This window comes from Leuresthes tenuis, unplaced genomic scaffold, assembly GCF_036924035.1.
Source record: "Leuresthes tenuis unplaced genomic scaffold, fLeuTen1.0.hap1 SCAF_14, whole genome shotgun sequence".
Classification (NCBI taxonomy): Eukaryota; Metazoa; Chordata; class Actinopteri; order Atheriniformes; family Atherinopsidae; genus Leuresthes; species Leuresthes tenuis.
Window position 1 is genome coordinate 22,191,378 of NW_027325368.1, and position 24,844 is coordinate 22,216,221.

The 24,844-nt window shown below is 39.8% G+C and overlaps 1 protein-coding gene across 1 annotated transcript in view; it reads left to right on the forward strand.

Moving 5' to 3' along the window:
• The first annotated feature begins 287 nt into the window (after positions 1–287).
• gpr158b (G protein-coupled receptor 158b) overlaps positions 288–24,844 on the forward strand; it is a 67,297-nt gene continuing 42,740 nt past the window's right edge. Inside the window, exons 1-2 of the mRNA XM_072364225.1 lie at positions 288–1,567; positions 8,561–8,666. Coding sequence (XP_072220326.1) covers positions 708–1,567; positions 8,561–8,666 — 966 coding nt within the window. The 5' untranslated portion in view covers positions 288–707. The remainder of the gene's footprint in view (positions 1,568–8,560; positions 8,667–24,844) is intronic.

The window sequence follows — 24,844 nt, forward strand, 5'->3', positions numbered from 1 at the left end:
CCTTTCACTTGTGTGCCTCTCACTCCATCGCCAGCTTCCACCTCCTTCCTCGGTAAACAAGTCTCTTCTTCATCACCAGCGCCGCCCTCGCTTTTCTTTCCCACAGGCGCTACTTTCAGCACCGGACAGCTCTCGTCGTTTCCCACGCTCCTCCCACCTCCTGCAGACTGGCAGTGAGAAACAACCACACATGCCGGTGGGCGACACTTCAAACGGCCTATTAGGGTTTTATTGGGAGGGGCAGAACTTCAAGAACAATTTGCTCCGTTCCTCGTCATCTACTCCTCTTTTATGGATTTCTCCGTGCAGATGTAAGAAGAGACATTGCAGCTCTTGGTTGCCGCTGTATTGGCTGTGAATGGAATGCGGACTGGAGAGCAGTCAGTGTAGGTTTCACCTGAGTTAGAAGATTGGAGGGGGGTTTCCGGGTAGCTGCTTGGATAAGATTATTATTTTTTTTTTGCATTTTCTAAGCGAAACAGAGGTGAGTGGCCCCTCTGGCGCGGACGCAAGATGCTCGGATGAGAAGTGGGGATCCCTATCGCTGTCAGCAACACCATGGCTATAAAATCCAGGAGATTCTGTGGCGTGCGCTTTTTAAAGTGTTTCTAATCGCCTGCAGAAGCAGCAGAAAGAGAGTGGCTTTGGTAATGAGCGCCACACTTTGCCAAGTGCTCATGGTGTCCCCTCTGCGCCTGTGAGAAGGAATGATGGCTCTCATAGTCGTCCCCCTGCTTCTGCACACAGGGCTAGTTTTGGGATCAAACTACGGTTATGTGGAGTGGTCGGATAATGACCGAGACGAGAAGCACCCACCAGTGCTTAGCACCCAAGACATTCACAGGGAGCCACCCCATCACCCGACCTACTACCCGGTACCAGCAACCGAGCGCACAGTGGTTGCGCACAAAATTGAGGAGGACTTGCCCAGGGTGGTGACCGCGTTCCTGCACACCGGGGACTCCTCTGCGCTGAGACAGGTCAACTGTTCGCGGAGGTACGAGTTGAGTAGCCTGCGGGGCGGCCTCCACGTCGCCTCACACTACACGCTGCACAGCATTCTGGATACCGTGGCGCATGCCACAAACTTCCTGAATATGATCCTGCAAGCCAACAGGTCCCGCGAGCAAACTGTTCGCAGGGACATCCATTGGTACCACGCGCTAGTTCAGAGCATCCTCGAAGGGGACCCCAAAATCCATAGGGCGGTGGTGACCCTACACACGAACGCGCCAACGCTGGGGCCCCACGTTTTCCTCCAGGCGACGAGGACCGAGAATGAGGTGGTGTTGCAGGACTTCTCCAGCTCTGCGCACCGTCAGCTGAGCAGCAGGAGCCCGGAGACTGACTGGTTTAATGACTTCAGGGATGGCAGGAGGCCTCACCTGCATAGAAGAGTCCCAGAGGGATCGGGCTCCAGTGGTGGAAACTACTTTCTGAACAAAAATCAAATCAAGTGGTCGGCACCGTTCCTGGAGTGTGAACACGGGGTGTTTGTGCCTTACTGGCTGCTCACCTTGTCAGCCGGTTTCTATGGACTGAGGAGAAACTCGGCGCCAGAGTTCAGGTGAGAGTTTTTATTAACAGTGTCTTTGTAAACCAATTTTAATACGATTGCTGTAATTTTGTAATCTTTTTTTCATATGAAGTAGAGGAAAAGGTTACGTTAAATAAAAAACAACAACAAAAACAATCCCTAGATAGAATTTATTTGCCGCTTTCGTGACGTCCAAGGTTCCTTGAGGCGTGGTTTGTGCTAATTTTAAAAGTACGTATTTGTATAGCAGCTGGCAAATCACTTTTTTCTTTTGTGTGTGTGTGTTGGGGGGGGGGGGGGGGGGGGGGGGGGTGTCCTGTTGTAGTCCTGTTGTCATTTAGTTTAAATGTTTTCCTGAGTGAAAGTTTTGAACACTCTCCTTTAATCTGAGGTTGTATTTACCTCATTCTAAGCCCTGGTAAGTACCAAATGATCTTTCTGTAAATGTACAAAATAAATAAATAACTAAAACCTTTACAACGTCAAAGGTAGGGAAAATTATTTGCGGCAAACATTTAGCTTCAACTTGTCTATTTTGGGAGTGTGAGCAAGACTCTGAATGCATCATCTATCATCCTGTAAAAAGTAAAATGTCCTCCTGTGCATTTTACTGTGGAGGTAATAACTGCCATCTCTGCTGTCCTTTACCTGATATCAACTTCATATCACCAATCATTAATAAGCCCAAAGCTTGGTTTCTTCAGACAGTCAGCTTTACATGTTTCAATGGACCTGAACCAAACAAAACTTCCAGCATCATGTTGAGTGTAGATTCATGATTCATCACTGAATATCCGCTGTGTCAGTGTTGATGGTGGTTTAGGTTTAGGTTTTCTAGATGGTTTGGCATTTCATTCAACAGTAATATAATCCTATTTCTGCTCATTTTTAAATGTTTTTATTTATTCTGTTGTGCATTTTCTATTTTCAGGCATACTTCTTTAAGTTTTCTGACAATTTGACATCTTCCTTGGTTGACCTGTATGTTTCCATTTTACAATCTTCTCATTTTGTTTGTACTTCCTCCAAAATGTGACACACAGCTAACATATTTTGCCAAACTCCAACCTGAATTACTTTCATCGAGGAGTTTTATGATCCTTTCCATTGTTTCTACTGACAGCTCTTTTATTTAGTGTCAGTCAGCCAAGTGCAACAGCTGGTTAACCTCTGCAAGCACTCTTTTTTAGCTGCAGACTCATTTGTAAAGACAGACTTGTGAAGTTATTTGTTTTAGAAATAATAATTACAAGATCATTCAACATATCTCTATCTTGATCTAAAAAAGGCATGAAATTAAAACAATGTCATTGATTTTTTTAAGATATACAAAGCCAGAATGTCCATCTTTTGCGATGATATTTATTTTACAAAATAAAAAAGCTTTATAAACATCCTCCGAGTGTGGTGATTACATCAGGGATGATTGTTTCGGTTCAATAGAATAACTTAATAGAATGATAATAGCAATAAACAATAGAATAGCAGTAAAGGCATTTAATGAGTAATGAGACTTAATGTAAACATGAAACCCGCAGAACTGTAACCCGGTTAAAACCAGATGGAGTAAAAGCATCTTCACAGATATGAATATAGACCTTTCTCATCTATTAAGCATGCCTGTCAAACACAGCTGTACATTTTTACTGCTGCAGCCTATAATCTAATAAATACTGCCAGCTTGTGTAAAAGTGTTTCTGATGGGTTGCATGCATGCTGGATGTGGTTGGAGGGTGGGGGTAGGGGGAGCACCACTTAGGTGAACAAAAACACCCAAGGATCTCATATTTCAAGCTCCCACTCAAAGAGTGTCTTGAAATGATCAATACAGCCATGAATAAACAATGAAATATCAACTAAAGCCACTGCTGGTTGCATCAGTCTCAGTAAACCTTTATGTCTCATGTCAGTTTCATTGTGTTTATATTGATAGCATAAAACTGAAAAATACAAAGTTGTGTTTTCATCTTTTAAAAGAACATAACAATACAGTACTGTGCAAAAGTCTTCAGTCACCTCTTATTTCATTATACTTTCCTTCCAAGCAGCCAGACTTTCTTGTAATCTTTTAATGTGGTATTGAGAAATAGTTATCCAGGCTTTCTGAAGCTTTTTTAAAGTTTTTCTTTGAACATCGATGGCTTTTTCACTAATTTTCAGTCCATTACTTGAACCTTATCACAATTGAGATTATATCCCTTTGCAAAGACATATAGTTTGGCCGACTTTCTTTAGTTGGATCTATGACAAATATAGAAGATAACAGCAGATGAACAGTATCTGAAAGTGATGTCCTAGAAGAATTGAGAAAGAAATAAGAAAGACCTGACACAGAACCTGAGAGATGCATCTGGACCTTCAATTGATCCATCTACTGCTCACTGAAGCCTCATCAGAAATGGTCTCCATGGAAGGGTGGCTGTCAAGGAGCCATTCTTAAGGAAGGGAAACGGGGAGAGAAGGCTGAAGTTTGCCACATGATACAAGGAGTGGACTGAAAATCAGTTGCAACAGGTCTTATGGAGGGATGAATCCCAGCCAACAAAGAAGAGCTTTAGAATGTCCTTGTAGAAGCTTGGAGAACTATTCCTAAAGACTACTTAAAGAAATGACAGGAAGCGTGTCTAAGAGGGTTCAGACTGTGTCGAAGAATAAAGCTGGTCATAACAAATATGGACTTTCAAGCTTGTTAGAACTGGAAAACTATATTTTTGCCTTATATACTGTATTTCCATTATGTTTGCATGCCACTTCACTTTCATTTTCCTGGAAATATATCGAGAAATTAGGTGTGACTCAAGTCTTTTACACTGTACTGTGTGTTTTCTTCTTCCTTGAGACTTAAACTGACCTGAAATTAATGACTACTTGACCCCTTACTATAAGCTTTACCCTAACTTCATAAATATATATGTAATGATTTGATGACTTGATTTTTCCCCAGAAGAGAGGGAGGTCATTACAATATGACCATTTTTGTCCCCACAACATGAGTGGAACAAGTATGCACATACTATGTTTTACACACACAGTGGATCTCGTTGCAGCTCCAATGACATGCTGAATAAAATCTTAACTGTAACCACAGAATACACAAGATAAACCGACTCTGGACACAATCAGAAGTCTACAGGCTGCCTGCACTGTATCATGTGTGTAATTTGCGGTTAAGCCTGGCATTCGTCCATCTGGAGGATGTGTCCCAGAGCGAAGTGCTGCATTATTACTTGCTCCAGGGACAGTCGCTGTTGGAGCCTCACAGCATGACCAAGAGCTGCTTTGGACTTTTAAGGGACTCTATTTTCTATAACTGCACAGGATCCAGATATGACAGAGATGGCTGATGATACCAGGGTATCCGGTTGAATCAGTATCATCACAGTTCTCAGTTTTAGTCTTCTGAGAAATCTGACACGCAATTAATACAGCTGTTCAGAGGTCAATCATCTCTCCTATAGGGCACATGCAGTTTAATTTTGCCATCCCAGCAGAGTCTGTCTGCGATGCTTTACTTATTACAACAAATGATGGGTTATTACCCAAATAAAACCAATAACATGTTTTGATGAGGGTGTTTAACCAGCTAAGAGAAATCAAAGACCTGCTAATGTTTGTTGCTTAAGGCATCTGAAAATATGATTTGATTAAATGAATTAAATCAATAGCTTAAATGTTTATGACATTTTACAACTTGCTGTGAGTTTTTGGCATTCAGAAGCAAAGAAATCAGACATCTCATGCATTAAGTCCAATTTGCGAAGTTGCATTCTGGTATAAAGAGAGCACAGAGCAGCAATAAATCAACTTAACTGTCAGTATGAAGCTACATTTTCATTGGCTAATTTGCCATATCTTAACCAATAAAAAGCCACTAAAAATTGTTTGCTTTTAGTGATGTAGTTTAGGATCTATTGGAATTGGCTGTGAGGTCAGCAGATGGAGCCAAGTGCTGTCAAGTTGGGACAAAACACAACAAAGAAAGAGTGTACATTATATACATTTTTAACCAGGTGTAAATACAGCTACTGCTACAAATGCAGATGCATGTCACTCTCCTTCGCACTCCATTTTCTCTCACATCTGAAGTTTTGCTGCATCCTCCACCAAACTCAGTCCTGTGACCTGGCTCTGGACAGAAAGAACAAGTCAGTGGAAAGTTCCACCATGTCTTCTCCACCTTGCATCAGCCTTCCTCCCCATCCTGTTTCTCATCTCTTTTGTGCTATTCAGGGTCTCTTCAAGTTTAAAACACAAGGATTTTACATTCAGGTTTTGTGAGCCTCATCAGAATGTAAGTGACAGTTTCAGGTTTGAAGCAGAACGTGGAGGTAATGAGAAAGGAAGGGCGACTGCCTTGAGGCGCTGCACCTAACAGATTACTTTACATTCAGTAGGGAAATTCAAGTTGATATGACTCTTTCTTTTAGTCTGTCAGGCAGGCTCTGGAGTTGCTTTTGAGTGCAACAAGCAACAATTTAACATCTGTGAGAAACACAATAAGGCTAAGACAGACACAACAAAAAATCATTGTGAAGAATACAGACGCCTCACCTCAGGTTGGATTATGCAGAGAATAACAAGGAGGTAATGATGGCAGTGGTGAACAGTAGTCAGAGACGACTTGATGTCTAATCAAAAATTCATAACATGCTTATCCTGTTGCGTATAGCATAGCTTCATTTTCCTTCGAGATACTTATAACCTACCTGTCCCTTGTGTCAGCTTGCAATTGATGGTTCCCAAACCCTAATACATCTGAAACACAGATTTCTTTCCCCCTGCTTTTAGTATTTACCAAGGTATCAATGCATATTCCTCCCTGTCTGTTTCTGTCTGTTTGTGTGTTTCATGAGAGGTAGTGGCCAAAGCTTCTCTCCGTGATTGTTTGTTCCATTTCCCAGCAGGCAGATGGAGGTAACAGGTGTCAGGCTCCAAGTCAAAACAAAGGATAGACAGAATGTGTGTGAGTGTGCAGCCTTTCTTTTAGTGGAGAAATAGACAGGAGATGGGAATCAAAAACGGATCCTTTACATGAATGTGTATGTGATGAGATAGAGATAGACAGACATGGACAGATATAGAAACTGGGCTGGGCTCCAATCACAGCAGGTTTTACCGGCAATAGCTGAAGTGAACTTAGCTCTGTCAGATAAATTCCTGACCAGAGCTCCTCTTATGCTGTTTTGGAGGAGCAGCACTCAACAGTATTTAACCTTATTCACTTCCCAGCGTGGCTCTGATGACTCACCGATGCATTGGGCATCAACAAGAATTCATAAATTCAGCTTCTTGTTTCAGTGTCCAAGCAATATGAGAGCTAAAAGCTAAAGTTCCACCCAACAGGACCTAGCTGCAGATGACAAACCATGCATGTAAAAGCTGCAGAATCACCTGCTTATCTTGTTATTTTCAGTTTCAGTTTACTTCTTGTCAACAAATCTAATGAAAAGACCCTATTGGTGAAAATATTTTCTCATGGCATATACTAACATGAAAAAATCTGAGCCATTGGCTGACATTTCTATTGGCTACTACTGGTTTTGGAAGGTTAGGATTGCTAACACTAAACTCGTGTTGCCCAGGAGACATGAATGAACTACTTTTGATTGGATTATGATTACAATTAATTGAACTCCAATTGACTTGAATTGGATTGTAATATTGAAGTGCCTTGAGATGACATTTGTTGTAATTTGGCGCTATAATAAACTGAATTGAACTGAACAACTGAGGGAAAGTGGTGTGCAGCATTCCACTCTCAACACCAATCACCCAGGTATTCATAGTATCCTGCATGTAGTTTGATTTGGAGGTGTAAATGCACTTCTGCATTCAAAACAGTGTGTATAAGTTTAGAAAAATGGCAGCATTTACCTTTTACCTGCTAAAATGTATTTATGGTGACAGGGCGAGGCAAATGGATGGAGGAAAATTATGGAAATGACTTTAAAGCATTATCATTTGCATTAGACGCTAAATGATTTGCCTACCTTCTGCATGACACAAATCGTTTTAATCTGAGTTGGTAAGATTTCCCCCAAGGAAATAGTAAATAGATGCAATTACTGCCAACGGCTACAACAGAAACCAAACTGGCCCACTGAGATTGGTATGCAACACAATAACATAAAGAAGACTACAAACCATGGACTGTACACAATGTTTACTGTGATTCTCATCTCCTGGCTTCCACCCGCTGTCTTAGGGGTTGTTATACTTATTGCTGTTGTTAAGTCCTGTTTTAAAACAAATTAAGTAGAGAGTTAGCAGAAGCAGAATAGGCTTCCACAGTCTAGTATATCCTCATTGGTTGAAACTGTTCCATTTGCAAGTGTTATTTATTGAAAAATCAATCATGTGAAATTAAAAGTTAAACAGGTAAAAGTTTTACAGATTTATATTACATTAATACATAAACACATTCAATTTACATTAGATTTAGAGTGTACTGTTAGGGATAAAAGTCTGAAAAACTAAATCAAACAGACAGATCATCCTTATCCAAAGATCTTAAACTTCAACATCCTTTTCGGGACTTTATCGATGGTTTGTTTAGATCCATTGGGATTTGGTATTTGTATGGGAATTATTGAAGAGGGTAAAAGCAGAGAGGATTAACCGCAACACAGATTTCTTGTTTGTGGCGTAACCAAAACTTCAACAACAAGATGAAGCAACACACCGAATATTACGTTGAGGCAGATTAATCAAGGACACCAACTGCAGCACCTTAGAGACTACTGACGGCATCTTGATACATTTACTTAATAGTGTTTAATTTAAACTTGATTTCATTAACTGACCCCACATCTTTTTATGTTCACTTTTCTCTTTCTCTTGAAAAGTACTTTTTTTCTATGACTGGTAATGTTTGCCCGCTTCTGCACTGGTAATTTTTACCTTTTTGTTTTCTCCCCATATTTCAGTCGCCTGATAATTTCCATGACCTTTTCCTCTCTGCCTCCCTCTCCTTCCTTCTCTCCCACCGTTCTGCCTCTTACCCTCCATCTTCCTCTCTGACAGGGGTGTTGTTCGTGTAGATGTGAACCTGCAGGATGTGGACATTGATCAGTGCTCCAACACGGGCTGGTTTGCTGGGACTCATCGATGTAATCTCACAAGCATGGAGGTATGGTCTTACAACCATTATAAATCAGAATAAAAGGAAGTATCATTATATTTCTTGTATGTATTTTGCAGTCGTGGTGTGATATGAGTGAAATGAGAGAACTACACATTCAGTCATTGATTAATTTATGCTCAGTCAAATATTAGGATTCAGTAAGCCCCAACATGTATCTTTCAAACTAACTAAATCTAAAAGTAAGGCTTGACGAGCACATTTGACTGAGGTCTTCCTGCTTCATACCATTTTATCTCTCTCATTTTGTTGAGAATATCAGCTAACTGTAAAAGTAAGGCTCTATAAAGTACAAAGTAAGGGCTTCGAGTTAGAAATGGCTAAGATGAATAGCAACAAAGAGAAACAGAAAAGAAACAGAAAATTCAAACAAATGAAGTGAAAATGATGAAATTTTACCATATCAGACAGTAACAATGCTAACATGCTCATGTTAGCAACCCAGTCTGAAAGCAAAACCTGCACAGGAACGGATTAGAGGGCCACAGTGTTACAGCGTTTAATGAAACAGTCGGTTTGTGAAAAATAGGTCACAAAACAACTGTTGCATCATGTTTAACAGGCAGATTCAGTGTGGATGACAGTCAGAGGAGCTGAGTTCAAGTTCCACTCTGTGCTCTGATGTTTTAACGTAGCTTCACTTTTGAATATCATTTTTGCATTCAGTGGCTGTTCTGTTGCTTGCTGCTTTGCTGTTATTTTACACATTACAAACTTCTTGATTAATGGTTGGTGTTCAAGATAAAGAGTCTGGAAATGATCATTGCTTTAAGTACTGAAAACAGACACCACCAAAGTGTCCTTTTCCTGGATTCTGAGCCTGTCATGTTTTCATTAATATGGATACAAAGGCCTCTGTTTCGTGACTTTTTCATATTTTTTCCACAAGAATGGGTTTGTTTAGAAGACATGTTTTGCACGTTTGCCTTCTTTTGCACGCAAGCATTTTAATAGTAAAACAGGATGGTTTTGCACGTATTAAGTCACACCAAATTTTATGGCAATCCAGTAAAATGATAAAATATGTCAGTCTGCAGCACACTTCGGGACTTGAGGCGGAAATATTTTAATACTTAATTATTCCTCTGACTTCCTCTACAAGAAGATGTTTTTTGGTGTGTATGTGTAGCCCTTTTTCTCTCAATCCATCCAGTAGTTTCACTAAAAAGTTAAAATGTTATCCCTACGATGTCACTGGAAGAATAATCTTGGAATCCTCTCTACCTCATTATCTCAGTGCGACCTTAAAAGGCCTGCACAAAAATACATGACAATCAATTCCACAATTCTTTCCTTTTCTGTCTGGACTAAAATGGTGAACTGATCAACAGAATGACTGTACTACACAAAGACCAACATTTCCAGCAGTTGCAATTATTGCAAGGGATAATGTGTGGGAAAACTAAACACACACTGCGCTAAATGTTTGTAGACTGCATCCTGCAGGGTTATTGTCTGCAATTATGAGGGGGGTTGTATTGATGTGCGTGAACAGTATTCATTATCAGTGTGGTTACTTTGATGAAACTAGCCGCAGACATACACCATGCTACGTAACTTTGAGTGAGGAGATGGATGTGTATTTTGTGTCAGTTAGAGTGCTGTTTGCATGTAAGATGGCTCTCCAGTGCCTTTCCCTCATGTCCTTGCCGTTGTGTTAGTTTTTAATGTGATGTTTTGCAGGGAATCTCTGTGACTCCAGCAGGGGAGATTGGCTGCTCAGGCTTGCGTGGCATGTTGCTGGCATTATTATGTATAATACATGCAGTGTAATGAATTGCAGCAATATGACATGAATAATTGACCGTGCTTTTTGTCTGTGTGCCTCCCCCCTGTTAGTATGTCATGGGGAGGGGTGGGGGGCTCCATGTTTGTCTTCATGTAACCCTCTGCATTGTTCCATTCTCTCCCATGGCTGCTGTGTGGTTCAATCTAATTGGTGTTGTTGAGTGTACTGTACGTCTGTTCAGATGTGTGTGCGGATGGTGTTGCTGTTGTGTCTTATGTTATCATCACTGTGATGGACAGAGATAGCCTTTTACCTTCCAAGACTATTCTAGGCCGTCTGTGTCTGAGCACTGGCGACAAAATGCTTTGAATAATCCTGAATGTGTGTTCAGTTGGTACGTATTAGGATTCTGCACATGTGTAAGTTTGCCTTCTTCTCTCTGTGAAAACATTGTTTTTCTAAACCTTGTGAATAAACTTGGACTTAAAACAATCTGGACTAACTCTTTGAGATGATCATTACAGAGTTTAACACTAATTACCTTTCTTTGATTAAATTCTTTCACAGTCCATCTATGGTCAAGCGCATCCAATGATTCACTGCTGTCTTCAGCCAGCAGTGTTATTTGTCTCTGGCCGTATGAGATGCAGCCGTGTGGGTAGCAATAATTAAGACTGAAAAACAGCAGAGAATTAAAACTTTATTTAAACGTAACAAAAATGGTTTGTTAGAGTAATGGAATCATCAAATACAGCAGACTTTTCTTACTGGTATTTGAAGGCTTATTTTGACCGTTCTACTAACAATCTCTATTAAATCTAACTCAATTTTAAAATGAGTGCAGTTCAGGAGAGAATGTAGAATCCTCTTTGTTGATCAAACAGTAACCTCTAGGGCTGAGAAAATTGATAAGAGCCAGTCTGTGGACAGTAAGAATCAGACATGAACTGAAGTAGTTCACAATAATTCAAAACGCAATGTTGAAGGTGAGATGGCAGGCAGTGCAGGGGCGGTAGAGCTAAGTGTAAATTGAGTGTAAATTTGAAATTCACAGTAGATTGTGCCCTCTTTTGCATTTTAGTTCCCCTCAACCAACTTAAATGTGGTTACAACACCAGTATGTCACACAACTGAGTTGAATTCTTTTTTTTCTTTGGCACTAGTGGCTAAAAATATACAGTATCTTGAATCAGCAACGGGCCACAGACCAGGACTGTAACCCAGGCTGGCTCTGACAAGGACCTTAGCCTCCGTATGTGGTTTAAATGAATACTTTATTCCCTTCAAATATAGGAATAAAGATAAAAAATGAATTAAAGAAAATAGTGTACAAACTTCTGGAGATCAATCCCTTGAATGTCGCTAAGAGCTGCTTCAGGCTATATTTTAAGCCTTTAAACTTTTGTCAAAAAAACGTATGGGTTTGTGCAGAATCTGTATTCTTTTATATATCTACAGAGTTAAAATGGTAACATAACCAATGCCAATGGCAATCTTGACATTTAAGATGGCCATCATGCTAGCTAAGAGTGTTAGTAATGCGACTGTAACATTTGCTGGATAGCATTAAGTGCAACATGGTTTCTCAGTGGAGCTTTGAAGCAGAAATCCTGTACTGGGGTACTATCACTGTCATCACTAAAAACTGGAAGTAATAGAGCTGTCATAATTTTGATAAGGAAAAATTAATCTAGAGTGTCATCCAACAGCATGCTGTAAAACAAGCATAAAAATAAGCTCCTTGCCTTTGAGTTAATGTTTCATGAAGAAGACTGAATGTGATTGATAAACAGTAAATGTGTGGCTGTATAAAACTGTCAAGTGGTTTGTAGATGTTTTTGTGAATGTGAAATGTCTCTTGTTTCTGCCTCTACACTCCCATTTGTCATTTTGCGCCGACTCTTTCTTTTGCGCTCCACTGCTTTTATTTCTTTTCCCAGCTTGCTCACTGCTCGATGTGATCAGTTGCTTTGTTCTGCTGTTTAGCCAATCTATTGCCCGTACTTTAGTGTAGTTCTTTCGGGACCAGAGCTTGAACACATTGAAGTTGGAAGTATTCAGGAAAAAAAACACAACAATATTTGGCTGCAAAAACTGTGTTTCAGTACCTCACAGAGACAACATCAAGCAGGGAAAAAAAAGTGCTTTTGGTGCCAGTATCTTCATTAAGTTTCTGAGTTTAGCTAAATACAGTTTTTTTGGGAAATGAGCTGTGAAAAGTCAATGTGAGGCTCATTGCTTTCTCTTCCCAGCACAAGCATACCCTGAGGCTTAGTCCTGGAGAAAGATAATAATAAGGCTCTTGTAACGTAATTGAGCATCATGTGATCCCCAGAATGAGTTGTGCTTCCCTTGACATCCTAACCGCTTCAGTCAGTTTAGCTTGTCAACTGTACTATTAAGTGGAGAAATATGAATAAACATGCCATAGATCCAAATATAAATACAAATCCCAGTTCTATGAATAACCGATAGCAGCAGGAATTCAAATGTTTTTTAGGCTATTTGCTTATCAGTATATCTGCAACCTGACCTCTTCAGAGAGGAGCTGGCTTACATCGGCTTCGACTGGGTTGAAGCTGGTGTAGACCTTGACCTTGTGTAGATTTATGAGACTCTTTTAAAGGCAGCTTTGCTCATCTTTTGGTGTTGGGCAGGTAGTAAAACTGGGGCTTTATAAGAGATTTATTTCTTCATCCGACAGGAGACTGATGAGAAATCTGCAAGCTGTAAACAAAGACTGTGACTTATGTGTTGATGTTACATGATTTAAACTGTGAGGCAATCACAAACTATTCCTCCAGTTTGCCGTCTAGTTGTTTATGCTGTTTTTCTGAGTTTCTTGTCGCTTGTTATGCCTCAGATGTGACAAAGAACAAAGGTGTTGACCAACCTGTAGTAAAATTGCTGCAAAACAACCCGTCACAATGGTAGTTTGCAAAATTGTCACAGCACAAATTGTGATGGTAATAATATTCTATTTAAGTTTATAAATGTATTAATGTTCGAGGACAAGACTTTACTGCTTTTAATCTGCACCGACATGAAAATAGTTATGAAAAGGACTACAGTCTCATTGCATTTCATGAAAACACATTTTATTGCCCAGGAGACCTGAATTAATCTCCCATCAGACCCAATTTTCACTCATATTTTTACTTTGCCTTTCATTCATTGTTTGGTTCAATTTAGGCAAGTACGTGTTCAGGGTTCGGAAAATATCACTGCTCGTCTTAAAAGGTTCAGTATCTTTAACCTTAATATAGTTCACAAGGATTTGCTGTATAAAGATATAGTGGTGTGAGGATGTTCTGAAGAGGCAGATCAGGCTTGATTCCTCTGTGTGCACCATTCTCTGGCTCTTACTTTGGGTGACACGCAGCTTTGGTGACTCACATCTACTGGTTTTAGCTTTTTCTACCATGCTGCCTTTATGTAACAACTTGATCAATGAGCAGAAAGAATCTTCTGGAACTGCTCCTTAAGACAGTCCGCTTCAGCTATTGTCTAGAGTTCTTGTCTCTTTGTTCAGTTTCATATTTTTTGACTTTTGAGTTCTTAGGGTGTGAAAATGTCTACAATTGTGGATAATTTATATATTTCTATTTCGAAAAAAGAATTTTTTTCACATAGAAGGATGTGCTGTTAGCCTTTGATACCTATGACCGTCCACTCTACATGGAGCGAGAGCAACCTACATGGATAGCTTTCATGAAACCTGCTTAATCTGTACTCATGAACTCAGTGTTGAGGCAGCACAACCCTGTCTTACTCCCAGCATGTAAAATGGGGACATTTCCCAAAGCCCGTGGCATGTGTCAGACTTTGGCGTAGATTCTCAGTCATACAGTTCATGGAAATCCTGAAAATATGAACAGAAGGGCTTCTATTCTTGGTTCTTGAATACAATTCACCCCTCATCCAAAAGACTTGCTCAGTCCCAACTGACTGGTGGGGAGATTCATGCTTAGAAACTGTTATGCATGTGTCACATATGCACAAGGCGTCCTCTGGTGTTGGTGCCCGTACACACTGACTGCAATATGAGACTATGACAGCAAATGCCACGAATGTCATTCTGGTGGGTTTGGCCAGGTCCCCTGATGTGTCTGAAATACACAGAAGCATCCTTTGGTGTCTGTTACTGATGTAGGCACGGCTGCACAGTTAGACAGCAACAGCAAAAGCCACAAACATGAAGTGTTTTCTTGTGAAAAATCAACATGGTCCCCATGCAGAGGTGGGAGAGGACGATAGAGTAAAGTCACCCACAAAACATGAGACTTGAGTCGGAGACCTTCAAGTTCAAGCTGTTTTTTTAAAATTTCCTTGTTTTTATTCAACTCTTATCATTGTTTGTTACGTTTAAGCATCAATCGGTTAGGTTCAGTTTGAAATGAAGATTGCTGTGGGCTTTGAAGAATAATATTCATTTTCAACGTGTAAATCCACCGCTTGACATACTGACAGCATATCCTAAACTGTTTCCTGGTGTTTACTCGGCTCGTTGATGCTAAATGCTGCCTTTCTGGGTTGACTTTTGCTGCCAGGATTCTTGACTAAATGGCAACACATGAGAAGGGGCTCTGCAGCTGTGCATGTTAATTCAAGTGATTCCATGGTGTGTGGTACAAAGCGAGTGAACTACGAGGGTTTTCTTCCAGTAAATAAATCACAGTTGTGAGGCTAAAAAGCATATCACAAAGTGAAGGGATAATACTAGAGTCCACACTGCTTTGCTTTTCCCAAGATAAGAAGCTCTCTAAGAAGGTTAAAGGGCTCCAAGTTAAGGCTTACGTTTCACTTCTGTTTATTGTGATTAAAGTTTTTGCTACACCCAGTGGTTTTATAAGGTCTTAGAATGGACTTTTGAAATGGATCTCACTGTGTGGACAACTTTTTGGAAATCTTATTTCACGAGAGCTGTGCAATACTTTGAAAAATGACGCTGGATGTCACAAAACATTAATATTTGTGTCCATCCACGCAAATACCACTAAATTAGCTAAATTAAAAATAACTTTAAACCTTGCTTTCATTTGTTCTTCACATTCTCAGAGCACTCCGTAGATTCATCACTATATTACTTTTGTGTCCCGCCAGATGTATTGTTAGTGTTTTAAAACAGAGCACTGCAGCATCTCTCAGGTTAACTATGGTTAAGTCTTGGTTTTAGTGAAGAGCACTAACAAAACACCAGTGTAAACCTTTGAGTTGTCATTTTTTTCCACACGTGGTTGAGTGTGATTCTTCTCCTTCTCGGTCTTTTTCCTGGTCTGCCCAGATACAGTGAAGCTGTGGAGGAAGGTAGGATGTGTCACCATGAACCAAATACAAGACTTCATGCATTATGGATATTCAGACGTAGGGGAAGCATCTTACATAAGGATCCACTGCTTATATAATTAGATGAAGACTTGAGGAGGATGATTTGTGTGGGTAATTTGTCACTGGATGCATCTAAGCAGGCTTATGGACTTTCATTAGTTTTTATTCAGCTATTTTTTAAGTAATAACAAACATGTATGCAGTTTCTTTGCATGTGTTGTTGCCTGTATGCATGTGTGCATGTGTTTTCTTAGCCAGTCGTGTGAAACATGCTGCTGGAGATAAAGGGCTTCAAAGGCAGAGCTCTGCTAATGAGTGTAAAATGCTGTGACAGCCAAAGAGGGTTACCCCTTCTGTCTCTCCTCTGGGCTTTCTCTTCATTTTTAGCAGCACTTCTTTGTCTCCTTTTCCCTACCTTTTCCTCACTCTCTATTGATGTCTCCTCACATTCTCTCACATTTCTCCATATCTTTGTTTCTCTTGTACTCTATTGTTTTCGATTTTCCTTCCTCTGACACCCTCACTTCTTATCTGTGTCTCCATTTTCTAGAAGCCACTCGTCTCCTCAGAGGAAGACAGAAAGACTAGCAAGAGATTATCACCCCATCTGCAAACATGCCAATTCTCGTTTTTGCCGGCTTAACACATGAAATAATTGTATGAACTGCAAGCAGTAATTGAGGAACTGCCTCTTCCCATGTGGACACTTAAAATCTCTGCACTCTTTTATTTGTGGGTTTACCTTTATGATGACAGGGGGTGCTCAATTCTAAGTAATGGAAAGAGCATCACCACTCTGTCTGGCTGCAGCTCAATTTCGATTCATAGGGTTGTTGGAGCCCTCATATTCTGAAAAAGTAATTAGATGTGGTCCTTCTTTGCGCTGTCGCAATGAAAAATAAACTGTAGGGGCTTAAGAAAAGCACATGAATATAAATCTTTATTTATGCCTCTCTGCGAGCACTTAGGAATCCTCATTGTAACTGGATTAGACGATGATTTAACCACAAAGCTGAAAGTAGGTATAAATACTGTATATAAGTGAAGGAATACAGTATAGATGAGTAAGACTGTTGTTGATGTTAATAGAGAAGGATATTTAGCTGTGCTGGATAAGGTGTTCTTCCAATGTATGTCATACTATCTTTGTCAGGAAAAGCAGCAAGACTCCTTTTTTAAGCTTATTTCTAGTGATTTGTAAAGGGTTACTTAACAATCAGAAGAGACAAAAAAATAATAACCTCTTCTCTCTCCTTTCCTGTTTAACCCTCCTTTTTATGTTTCGTTCTGCCAGCAGCTCTCCATCTCTCCTCAGAGGAGTGAAGCTCTACGGCTGTAGACTGAAATGTTTATAGGTTTGGCTCATCTTTACACCATCTGGCAATGGGTGTGTGTGTACTTATTTCGTAATCTAAGAGTCCATTGGTATTTATATTCAAAGCTGCATTAAACAGCTATTGAAAATATAATGATGCAATCCCCCCAATCTAAAGTTCTCGATTGCTAAAATTCCAGTTAGCTTGTTAACATGTTCATAAGATGTTTTCCACGTGGCACAAAGTAGGACACAATTAAGACACAGATGATACTGCAGGTGTGGAAGTTGCATCAACAGTATACCACATGTTTCTGTTGTACTTAATACTCTGACAAAGCATTTAGTTTTATAAAGGAATTGGTTCGACATTTAAATGCTTTAAATCACGCAGGCTTTCTTAAACTTGCTTCATGGGTCTTTGGTAGATTGATCCAGAGCCTTCAGCAGAGCCTGCATGAATGTGCTACAACACTGTGATTAACTTTAACTCCAGTTTTATGAGAAGGCAGGGAGCTAAATAACTAAATTACCTTTCCATGCTTTTTAATGAAATCACGACAACAGATAGAAGAAAATAAGGACTTTGAGGAAGATGATGTGTACGACTACTGAACAGATGGAGTCCATGCATGCACTGGCAGGGCTTTGAAGGCAAGAACAAGGCACAAAACTGCAAGCATGAATACTGATTGTGTTTGCATGACAGGTCTGATACAGTTTACAGCCAGTTACATTTTACACTTGTGTTCCACAAGGATGATATTTCTCAGAAAAGTACTATGCTTTGTAGATATAGAATACCGTGGCACATATTGGAAACCTGACATAATTTTTGGTTGGGACAAATGCGCCTTTCTCCAATATTCCTACACCTATATGTGCAGCACATATTGATTCATTAAATTTGTCAATGGGTGTCAAAAAATGAATTATTCAAAGTAAGAAACTGCTATTGCTGTGATGCTTCTGCCTTACAGCAACTAAACTGTCTTACTCTTAAAGCTTTATTGTATCTGTTGCACTTTACTTTCAAGTTTTGGCAGATGGTGGTTTTTCTATACCATTGTAAATTGACCTTTTTTAAGGCTTTAGTGCTTGAACTTTTAGATGTTTTTAAAATTGAAACTCTTGACAATCTCGTTTTCTGGTAATCTTTTTATCCAGCACCCCAATCCTCAATTTTCTGTGCCGGTATTATTGTGCAAAAGACAATTTTTTGATTATTGTTTTTCACCATATGAATATATAATTAGATTTATTTAAAAAACTAGGATTTAGGTCCTGCATGCAAATCCACAAAATCTCGTTGATTATGTCAAGGTCTTCATATTTTTTTTATTTTGTCATTTAACAAATTTGAATTAAGGAAGAATAAGAAGGACAAGGATGCCTTTAAGATAGAGAGGGGAGAATGATGACAGTGAGAATGAGTAGTGACAGCAGCGAGGGACAGTCATTGGGAAGGTTTCATTCTCTACAGACAAACACTATTCCCTCTCTAATCTACAGCCTGCAGCTTAGCAGCAATATGTAGGAGCCTGTCTAGTCGGCTACAGCAGTTGGATCTTAATTGACTGAGGCCTCCCAGTTGAGCCCATGTGGGGAGCTGGAGACCACCCACCCAGATGTCTGTGTGGGAGAACTGAGGGGTCCGTCTCAAAAGTCTTAAAATGTCTGTTGAGACTTGCATTTCACTCCTGACACATTTCCTGCAGCTGCACATTAGTGGTGAATATTTTGCTCCTGTAGCTAACTAAAATATAAATCACAACCTTGAATTCTATCATTGCTGTTTCCTCAGCTGATGTCCTTAAAGGAAACGAAAAAAATCGTCCAAATTCAGATCACTCAGCTCAGCCCTCCTGACGACTCTGAAACTGCGACTCCTGAATCAAGAACTGGCTATATTTCCCAGTTTTGCCTCTAAGACTGATGGAGCAATTCCAGACATCCTAAAGCCCAAGTTCTCCTCTCCTCAAACATACAATGTTTCAGTGGTCGGTATAGTCTTATGAAACAACAGCAGGCATCTTCCCTACCCCGGGGACAGAGTGATTGTAATGCTTTTAGGGTTTAATGCTTTCAGTGTATTTATAGATCTCTGAGGGACGCTGAGTGCTCTCTCTATGCCTCTTTTTGTCTCTTGCCAACTCTCATCATGGTGTCATGTTCACAGCTTTGTATCAAACTGCACGGAGAGAAAACGGAAACAGGTACCACAGGCTGCAGTCCAAACATGAGGGTGCTCTGTGGGAACGTTAAAAGATGATTTTCAGATTTCAGGCTGCTTTTGTGAGAAGAAATTGTATTCACTTCCATGGGAAGTATGTTTTACGCCATCAAATCTATCAGGAGATATTGTTGCTGATGCTTCAGTAATGCTACAACTTAAGGTTTAGTTAGGAGAACAGATTTGATGATGAACAGGTAAGAGTATCATTTTGTCAATTAGTTTCTTGGAATTAGATCAGACACTTACTCGGGGGGATTGGTTAGCTGCCACTGACTGAAAGCTGGAAGCATACTTTACCTTATTTGGGTTAAGTTTTGCTCTGGTGTAAAGTTAGCTTTATGCAAATGAAGCTATACTCAAGATGTTTACACTGAGGTCTTTGATATGTATTTACAATGGTATAACATTATTTCAGTAGAAAAACAGTCAGTCAGTCAGGCATTTACATGCACAGTTAACTATGATTACAGCTCAGTATAGTCGGCTGAATATAGTTCTCCAAACGCTGTCTAGATTTTGCTGCCATTTGGGAGCAGTCTCTGAGCTGCGGGCTGCTCTTGGCTGTTTACCTTTGCTCTGCTTAGGAAAAGACAGAAGTCAAAGTGGACAAAGGTCTGCTTTGTAGAGTCATCAACGGTGCATTGTAAACTTCTTAGAGGACTGTGATGTCTGTCCGTCTAGGTTGAAAAAATGTCCATCTGCATCGCAGACCTCCGTATAAAATGTCCCTCAGTACACACGCACGGTAAGGGAATCAATTTATTGACTATAGTTTCACTGCACAGACTTTGCCTTTAAGTTACCTGAATACTTATTTTGTCAGATGTAGCAGAAGTTATAAAATTGAGATTGAGACCCCTACTGATGGGTGAATGCTTAGAACAAGTGTAGCGTGCTGTGTAAATTAATGGGTGAATGTGGCATGTAGTGTGAAAGCGCTTTGAGTGGTCAGCTAGACTAGAAATGTGCCATACAAGTTCAGTCCATTTAGCATTAGAGCAGAACTGAAAATGCTTAAAATGGCCGCAAGTTGAGATGTAGTCTTTATTGGTTTCAATCACAGTTTCTTTATCATCTAACAAACAAAAAAACTGAGAGCAACATTATTGGGAATTAAGCTGTCTTGATCTACAAATTTTATTATTACTGTTTTACAAAAAGATAAACATGGTCCCTTGTTGCAATTCTTTGTTGTTAGCCACTTCTTCTGTATCCTGAACATAATTTATAGAGCATGTGCAGAGCACCTCAGCCAGTCTAGTGAGTTTATTGCATCTAGTTGAGCTTAAACATGCACAGGGATTTAATCTCCAACATGCATTTTAAAAGTCCAGCTTTGGTCGTACGCATACAACAATTGTTTTTTTATCTAGTGTTGTGTAAATGTACTGTTGAGTGTTAAGTCGGTGGTTGCATAGCCACTGTAAATGCTATCATAAACAAGTGGCTGCACATTACCTTCCCAACACTGACATTCTTTGGTTGACAAATTTTAGTACAAAAAACCCCCCAAAACATGCAAAACTTAAACATTGTAAAAATTCTCCAGATGGCATTTTTGTGAACGATCATGAATTTATGAAATTTTAATTGTTTTAGAAGGAGAAAATTCACTCTTCCTTTGTTCCCATTTTGAGTTGCTGCTAACTTGGTTCTTCCTTCATAATTCTCCTCCGTCACTCCAAACTGAGAGCACTCTGACTGCCGTCTCCTGCAGGTGAAAACACTAAGTACTCTTATGTAATTCAGGCAACCATACTTTTCAATTCAATTCAATTGTTTTGTTTGTTTGTTTATATAGTGTCAAATTACAACAAATGTCATCTCAAGGCACTTCAATAATACAGTCCAATTCAAGCCAATTGGAATTAAATTAATTGTAATCATAATCCAATCAAATCCAATTAATTACATTCAAAATTAGTCCAATTCATACATACAGAGCCAATTCAAAAACAATTTCCTAGCTAAAGAAACCAACAGATTGCACCGAAACTTCTCTTCGGAAACAGGGAAACACAAGTTAATGACCAAAATAATGCCAAATGTACATAATATCATTTGAGAAATTAAACAGGGGGGAAAAGAGAGCAAAGTGAGGAAAGGTGTGACAGATGAGGCCCCCTAGACTAGGCTTATAGCAACTTAGCTATGGGATGTTTCATGCTCACCTGAGCCATCTCTAACTATAAGTTTTATCAAAAAGGAAAGTTTTAAGCCTAATTTTAAAGGTAGAGAGGGTGTCTGCTTCCTGAACATATACTGGCAGCTGGTTCTACAAGAGAGGGGCCTGATAACTGAAGGCTCTGCCTCCCATTCTACTTTTAGAAACTCTGGGAACCACAAGTAAACCTGCAGTCTGAGAGCAAAGTGCTTTGTTGGGAAAATATCTAACAATGAGATCTTTAGATATGATGGAGCTCGGTCATTAAGAGCTTTATATGTGAGGAGAAGAATCTTAAATTATATTCTGAGAGCCAATGAGAAGAAGCTAAAACTGGAGAAATATGACATCAGAACTCTGGCTGCAGCATTTTGGATCAGCTGGAGGCTTTTCAGAGAATATGTGGACAGCCCAATAATAAGGAATTACAGTAGTCCAATCTTGAAGTAACAAAAACATGGAGCAGTTTCTCTGCATCACCCTGAGACAGGATGTTCCTGATTTTAACAATATGACAAAGATGAAAGAAGAAAGTCCTAGAAACCTGTTTTATATGTGCATCAAATGATAAATTCTGGACAAAAATAACACCAAGGTTCCTCACTGTAGAACTAGAAGCCAAAGAAATACCATCTGGAGTAACTATATAATTTCTCCCTGAAGCACTCAGGTCCAAAGATAATGACCTCAGTTTTGTCTGAATTTAGAAGCAGACAGTTCTGAGTCATCCAGGTCTTTATGTCTTTAGTCTGACCAACCTATTGCTTTCACCTAACCTAGTTGGTATTGAAATTGGTATAACCAATCGTAGACTAAAACTTAATAGTGGTGACTACTTGTGGGGTGAGCACTGCTATCACAAATTAGTACAACAAAACAGGAGAAAGCATCATTCCATTTCTCAGATATTTCGCATTGTGAACAAGTTAAAACATTGTTTTATAAAATTCTGAACTACTATTTAGAGTTATTTATTCTTTAATTTAGTTGGCATATAAACATATTTGCAGTTTATGTGAATGGATAAAAGCAAAGTGAACTCTGCCAGACGAGTGTTCAAAAATCCAAACTAAGATCTAAGTCTAAAATTGTTTTTTTTTACTTTGATCCTGCAGTCTGATGAAGGTAATCCATCAGCCTGTGACATGTCAAACGACCGTTTTATAGCTCTTTCATATCGACTGAGGAAAAATGCGGCTGGCCTCGGAAACGCTAAATTCCCTGCCCTTAGATGTGCGTGTTTGTGTGTTGCTGCATGGGTGATTATAACTTTGCTGGGAAAAGGCAGCACTGGTGATGGAAGACACATGGAGCTGTGTGCTGCTCAGGCAGTTTGGAGGTGCATGCTGACATTAATCTAAGTTTCATAGCCACTATCAATCTCCCGTGCTACATTTATGTTTTCTGGGTTGTACCCGAGTGGTCTGAATTGTAACTAGTTTTATAGAACTATGAGCACAAACGGACAATGAGTTGATTGAAACAACAGCTGATTGTGTCACAGTGTGTAAACAATTTTTCACGTATATTTCATTTAACATGAAACATACCAAATTTTTTGTCTGAAACAGCATCAGACATCTCATGTCTTAACATGTCTTACATATCTATTCGCTGTGCTTTAAAAATCCCTGGTGAAGGACAGATTGCTTCTGCTGTGACAATTTGCTAAATGCATCAACGCAACTTGGATGAACGGAGGCCAATAAAAGTCTAAAATGAGCCTCACAGTCCCTGGGTATGTCTCATTAATGAAACATACTTCTTGTGGAGTAAGCTAAAGATAAAGGTATAGTGCATACGTAGAGTTTTTTTTTCCTTTTTTAATGCAAACTTTCAAAAAATCATATTTGCCAATAGTTTTGGATAAAGTGCCAAAATAGTAGAATTTTTGGCAATAAGAAAAAAAGAAAGAAAATGAAAAACACAAATGTTAGTAATGCACTGCTGTAAGACTATGAGCTGTATGCTTTCTAGCAGCTTTGTGCCAGAGTAGCAGTCAGAGCAGGCTCAAGAGGCTGATTAACCCATTAGGACCTGGAGCAATATATGCATAATTTCACCCCTCAAGCCTGAAGCATCAACAGCTTCAAGAAACGCTATTGTAATTTGAACAAAATATTGATGAACATGGGGGCAAAGTCAGTCATCAGATCTGAGTCGGACTTGTTACTTTGACAGCAGTGGTAGCATTAGCTTAGCTCACGAGACAAACCCTCATACAAAGCAAAGCAGCAACAAACCCACAGCTTACTGATTCCAGGTGCAAACCCCCAAAAATGTGGTACCATATCACGGTCATCAGTCTTAAAACCTATCTCCATACAACTGCATACACCGTTACCCACTGTTTCTAAATAGCATAGATGGTGTTCTGTCTCATGTGTCTTCCTTTCACATCGAGGGCATTTCAGAAGTAGGACACAACATCTCTCTGCTGTCCCTATCTTGTACTCCCAAAACTCTAGTAGTTAAGTGCTGAGCCTCTTGGTGCCTCTGAAGCACGCTACACAGCTTCAGGTGGAAACACAAGCGTTTAGAATGCTGGTGATTAAGACTAGCAGCCACGTCAGAGCTGATAAACTACGTCCGGTGGGAACCAGGGATAACATCCCTTCCATTATGGTTCCTGATAAATGCAGTCATGCGAACAGTAAATTGAATCCTCTTGGAATTATATGGTTTTACGCATCAGGACTTACATTATTTTGTCCTTACTAGGTCTTAAAATGACATTAATACAACTTCAGAGTAACAACAACACATGGCACATTATACTGTGTCAATATTTATCCAACAAAAGCCACATCAAAATGCAGAAGCCACGTGTGAAAAACTAAGTCCATCCTTACTGCTTACGCAGGAATTAAGAGGGTAAGAAGCAGCCAGGTGCTGCTGATCAGCTGGACTTGATTAACTGATCATCGGTAAGTGTGAGCACCTCTATAAAAGCAGTTTTGTTACTTAGCTGGTCTGGAGCATTTGAGTGTTTGTTAACACAATGCTAAAGAGAATAGACACCAGTAATGATGCCAGAGAAGCAACTGTAGCCGCAACCTAATCCGGAACGGCCAGTGATGTTTTAGTCAAAGTGAACTTCCATAGCAATAATGTTCTCGTGAGTGTGTGTACCTGCATCGTTACAGATGTGTCTATGTAGTTGATATGGACCATACACACAGCAAATGTGTGTAAATTGAATCGCCAAAGCCCTGTATAAATACATTAAACTGGGTAGCAGGCCACCAGTCATGGCCGATGAAGCCGAAAACTGGATCAATCTGGTCACAAGCCATTCAGTTGGACATCTTTTTCCATGTGTGTTAGTATCTGCCCACAGGGAATCCTTAGCCCCACCAGTCAGACAGACAGAGACACTTTGGCCAAGACCAAA